We start from the raw sequence: 5,391 nt of genomic DNA, 5'->3' as shown, positions 1-5,391 counted from the left end.
TCACGTATCTCTTTCATGTCCTCCCTTGTTAATTCGCCTGGGATGTTACTTCCTCTCAAATTTTCTTTACTAATTCCCAGCACACACCAAACTTGGAATTGGGACTAAAAATTCAACTTCCCATGCCTAATCACCTACTGAACTCCCACATGTAAACTCCAATTCCATTTTCGAGGGAGATGTGTTTTCAAGCTAACAGAGATAATGCAGAGATGAGCAACTTTGCTCTTTAGTTCATCTGAGCAATGTAAATGTGCAATGCATCCGTTTCTGCTCTCTTGTATACCTACCTTCAGTTTATAAACGCAGTAAGACCCTGACTCATTTTGTTATTAGGTCTGAGTTGGCGGCCGTATGTTCAGTATTTTTGAGATATTTTTGTGTGATGCCACAAGCATTTAAACAACGTGCAATATTACCCACAAGAAAAAATGCAATAAAATAATCTTCTATAGCAATGCACCAACATTTAACACTTGCGATATAATGAAAATCTAGCTACTTATGCAAAATTCTGCTAATGAACCTTGAACACAACCACAATTTTATCTAGGAATTAATCCACCAACCTCCAAATTCTGATAGCCTGCTAGTGATTACTTTTTTATGTTACCAACCTCCAATTGAGTGGATCTCCAAATGCTACCAGTAAACAGCAATATCACATGGCGCAAGAAAAGTCTGATCATGCAGACTTCCTAAACCCTTACCACATTCAGGTGAAAGTACACTCAAGTTTAAGTCAGTTAGCAAACCCTTCCATGCAAACAAAATTTCATGATCCTTGGTTAGCTATCAACCGCCTAGATGGGCAAGACCTAGAGGTTAGAGATCACCAAAAATGCTTGCTGAGTCATGACAAAACTGTTCCTCTCAACATCCAGTGCTTCCAGCGTGTCTGATCTCAAAATCCTTCACCGACAACACCTCATACAATCGATTGGCATCCATTTGTAACAAGATGGGCTCAGCATCAGCCCACCCCTGAAGCTCTTCACTCGACAACCAGTGCCTTTGCTTTCTCCGCATGCTTCTTGCTAGTTCTTTGCCTTTTTCGCTTATCCCCATTGGCATCTTCTTTCTTTTGCTCCGTGTTCTCAGTAGGCTGTGGCCTCTTCTTCAAAACATCAGAATTGCTGAGTCGGGAACCATATACCATCTTCCGGACAAAGAAGCCCGCGACATCTCCATTGTCACGCTTCAGGAGCACCGATTTCTGGAGTCGTCCACTGGAGTCCTGAATGTTTCAGCAAAAGTATAAAGTACAAGGTTAATCGTGTGCCGCTGCATGTTTCAGCAATTCAGACTGGTGCTATCATGAAATTCAGTTGAATAAGCAAACTATGGTAAGGAACCAAACTATGAAGTCACGCGTACCTTAGTCTCTTGGCCATCTAATTCATCAAAGGCTTTATCTGCCTCATCTATGTCATTAAAAGAAATACACGTAGAGTAAAACTCGCCTCGAATCCTTGAATCAATCTGTTGAAAAGGAAAGGGAATAAATCACTAATTTATGCATATAAGTTTATCGAACAAGCAACAAAAGCTCTGAGAAAACCTTCTCATCGATGCTGGGATTCCCAGAGAAAATTTTAAGCAACTCTTGACAAGGAAGGTACACTGGAATTCTATGAGCAAGCAACTTCATCTGGTCAGGTTCAGGTACCTAAGAAATAAAAACAAATAAGTCAGGTAGCAACTTGAATAACAACGGGAAGGACTAAGAACTTCCTTTCAACTCTTACACTATTCTCCGCAATTTCGATGGGATCATTAAATCCATGCTTGAGCTTTGCAGTAACTAGATTCATCGCAGCTTCTGCATCCTTCAAGCAGTTATGTGGTTCTCCGTCCTCCCGAACGGAATACCCACAAACAGACTACAGGCACAAAACATAAGTAAACAATTTAGCAGTCATAGACACATACCATGGGTTTTCTATCTCAAAATCTAAGAGGGCCGGCTTGCAGCACCAACAGGGGAAAAATTAAACCAAAAAAAGAATGGAAGTATCTTGCAATCCTGAAATCAAACATTACTCTAGACAGTTTAGGGGGGCATGAGATCCCAAAGGAGTCCTTTCATGTCATTATATCTGTATTGCGTGCAAAATGTTGCTCATTTAGCAGAAGCGGAAACACTGTTATATGGTGCCCCTGTGACCATACCTTGCAAAGGCTGTTCAAAGAAGCTGTTGAAGTAGTAGGTAAATTCGCATACTTAAAGATGTATGCCGTATCAATGACTCGACTGTAATCAAACTTGAGAGCTGAAATCAGAGAAAGGAACAATAGGACCTTGAGTTAAATGTTATCGAAGAAAAAAACATGTCTAACAAACACAATACAAGCACTGAATATAACTACTTCAAGAAGATTAGACATGATCCAATCACACCTTACCATATAGATCTCTATATAAGCTATGGCCAACCAAAATCTTTCCTTTGGCCAAGATTTTCTTCAATGATTTCTACAGAAGAAAGGGACACAAATATAACTCACAAGAAGGAAATAAAAAAATAATATGCAAGATGCTTGTACAGACAACATACCTGAATATCAACTAATGAGCATGTGACTCCTTCTAAATCCTTCTTAGATACACCAGTGATGTGTGTCCTGTAATCTGCAACAGCTTTGAGGGGATTTACAAGTGTATCCAACTTCACCTGGCAAAAAATGAATGTTAGCGGGACTGGATAAACAAATCTAAATACACTTTATTTAGCAAAATAATATGTTACCTCCAGTTTGTTGTCTACAACACATACTCGGACGACAGCTTCTGTACCATCGTGGCAAAGGACCATCTCACAGTCAATTGCCAACATGACTCCAGAGTTCATACTACTAGAAACTTTTCCTATCCGCATTATTTTCCACCCCTGCAAATAAGTAATGCCAATAATTTTTTGTAGTGGAGAAACTGAAATGTTCCTTAATTATCAGACAAGTACATGAAGAGTCCAAGATACTAGTACAACAAGGAGATGAGAGTATATAAATTGATCTTGAGCTTTGCAACTTAAACAAGGGATAAATATGTTTTGTGTTTTGTATAAAGAATCCTACGTGATGTACAAGTACCAATGTGAAAATGTGATCCAAGCAAAACAATCATGAAAGTTATTCTGGCCAAAAACCTAATTTTGACAGAAAAACATGCAAGAAACACGAAGTGTTGGATCATTGTTTTGTTAGCTTGTACCTCTTGATAAGATGGGAAGTAGTAGTTTTTCCTGTAGTCAAGGTGTTCTGTCGTCAACTGAACAAGCTTCTGCATTTGCACAATATATACATCAATACAATGGTTCACCAAGCAATGTTCGATATCCTTGAAAACTACATGAATACAGCAACCCAATTGCTCACAGTGACCCTGCAGGAAGGTGAACATTACCTGCTCAGGAGAAACCTTGCCGGAAAACTCATTCATGTACTGCTCGATAGCTCTCCGTTCAGCGTGACGCCTCACCAATTTGCGGAAGTACTGGAACCAAAAGCAGAGCCTCTAAAACTGTAAGTGCCATGGTCCGGATGCACAAAACAGAGCTGCGTATGCAGTGAGAGTGTGAGACACGGCTGGCTCTGAATCAAAGCACTACCTTCTGAAAATCTTTGGAGAAGGTTACAAGGAACGCGAGCAGCACGTCCTTGGTCCGCTTCTTGGGGTCGCTGACGGAGGCGCCGAACTTCTTGTCGTTCCGGGCCAGGAAATCCTTCCATCCCCCCTCGGCCCCCTTCAGGCCGTTCTTCTGGGTGAACCTCACGATCTCCACGAGCACCTGGCAAGTACAAAAGCACGCGGAATCAGAGACAGACCTCTCCGGCAGGTTCTCGCTCGCCGACTCTTCTGTTTTTTACCTCTTTCTCGGCGCCGGCGAGCCGCTCGCCCATCGGACGGGTGCGGGGGCAAAGGAAGGGGAAAGGGTTGTTGGTGCTTGGCTTGTCCTCGGACGGCCTTCTCTTCCGCGGCGTCGGAAAGAGATGGCGGCTGGGAGGGAGGCGGCGCGGCGGCGTATTGCTTTGGGTGCAGACGGCGGCGGCGGTCCGGCAGTGCGCGGCACGGGAAGATGGCCGAAAAAAGTCCTGCTTCTAGGGCTAGTAGAGGGTTAGCTCGTAGAAGGATTTGCCCATTGGCGGCCTATAATAGCGGAAAAGCCTATTGGTACACGCCCGCCCATTTTCGTTCCTACTGGGCCGGCTCATCTAGTCGTAATCCGTTTTCAAGGGGACCGGCCCAAGCATGTTCATCGCTCATAGCTTCTCATTTTTATTGTATGGCCGACACAAGAGACTTTCAGAAACCTTTATTGATAATCAAGTTCGTTCATGTGGTTGAGCAGCAGTGGCGCTATTCCAGTTCAATTGCAGTCTTTGTACTAAAATATTGGGGATATTTCAGCATGCAAAGATTAATACCACGAAGAAGATATCTCCAAGAAATTTCATTTTAATTCTTATAGTTGTGTGAGTTGCTTTGCAATTTATTCGATCCTAGATCCAAAGCAAATGTATCTATAATGGTTTTGGTTATGAATAAAGTTACAATTATTTCTCAAAATGAAACTCCCAACTGAGAAGCTTGACCAGTTCTTTCTAATTTTTTTTACTTTTCCCCATATTTTAATTATTTTTTATTTCCCTTTTTCGTTCTCAATTTATATTTTTACTTATTCTTTATTTTACAATTCATAACTTTATTCAAAATCAGAACTATTTTTCCAATTCATCAACATTTTTTAGTTCAAAACATCTTTTGCTTTTCATGAACATTTTCAATTTGCGGATATTTAAAAAAAATCATGATTTTTTTCAAATTCACAAATATATTTTTTAATAAACCATATTTTTCCTTTATGAGAATATTTTTAAAATTTTAGAATTTCATCCAAATTCATGAAATTTAAAAATATAGAAAAATAATAATTTAAAAAATCAGTTAAACAACATGGTAGCTAGAAAAAAATAGGTGAGCGAGCGCTGGGCCATGGCCTAGGAACTGCTGTGAGCACTACACTTAATAACTAGTAAATCCCAGACTTGCATCGGTGTATGGCCGCACCTATATGCCACCCGCTGTGGCGCCTAAGGTCTTGTACAATGGGAGGAGCTTAAGTGAGGTGCTTAGAGAAACTAGAAGAACGCCCGTGCGTTGTAACGGGGCCACATTAACTTTAAGAGTTCAATATTACGACATTGGCGATCTTTTTTACCATCAAATCCTCACACACACAGACACACACTCTCCCTCCCTCTTCCTCACTCTCTATCCCCCTCTCCCTCTCTCTCTCTAACACACACACATATCTATCTTATTGGGTACGGGACCATAATCAATCTATTTCACACATACATGCTAGTGCATAACAATATGGATTATGT

General features: G+C 40.9%; 1 protein-coding gene across 1 annotated transcript; it reads right to left on the bottom strand.

Moving 5' to 3' along the window:
• Window positions 1–527: 527 nt before the first annotated feature.
• On the bottom strand, window positions 528–4,116 carry LOC123047099 (small RNA degrading nuclease 1). The gene is made up of 12 exons (XM_044470590.1): window positions 3,871–4,116; window positions 3,612–3,791; window positions 3,407–3,496; window positions 3,215–3,283; window positions 2,751–2,891; window positions 2,559–2,675; window positions 2,407–2,476; window positions 2,173–2,273; window positions 1,749–1,883; window positions 1,562–1,669; window positions 1,378–1,482; window positions 528–1,237 (listed from the first exon to the last, which is right to left on the bottom strand). The coding sequence occupies exons 1-12, from the start codon at window positions 3,901–3,903 to the stop codon at window positions 995–997; spliced, it is 1,392 nt and encodes a 463-aa protein (XP_044326525.1). The 5' UTR covers window positions 3,904–4,116; the 3' UTR covers window positions 528–994.
• Between the last annotated feature and the right edge of the window lie 1,275 nt (window positions 4,117–5,391).

Source organism: Triticum aestivum, chromosome 2B (assembly GCF_018294505.1).
Source record: "Triticum aestivum cultivar Chinese Spring chromosome 2B, IWGSC CS RefSeq v2.1, whole genome shotgun sequence".
Lineage (NCBI taxonomy): Eukaryota > Viridiplantae > Streptophyta > Magnoliopsida > Poales > Poaceae > Triticum > Triticum aestivum.
The sequence above is the reverse complement of the archived record's forward strand: the minus strand, read 5'-3'. Positions and strand labels throughout refer to the sequence as shown.

Excerpts from the sequence above, each read along its gene's own strand:
- LOC123047099 (XM_044470590.1), bottom strand. The coding sequence starts at position 3,903 with ATGGGCGAGCGGCTCGCCGGCGCCGAGAAAGAG. Across the intron at positions 3,284-3,406 it reads GCAAGGTTTCTCCTGAGCAG|AAGCTTGTTCAGTTGACGAC; the intron begins GTAATGTTCACC and ends GTGCAAATGCAG. Across the intron at positions 2,892-3,214 it reads ACTTCCCATCTTATCAAGAG|GGGTGGAAAATAATGCGGAT; the intron begins GTACAAGCTAAC and ends ACTTATTTGCAG.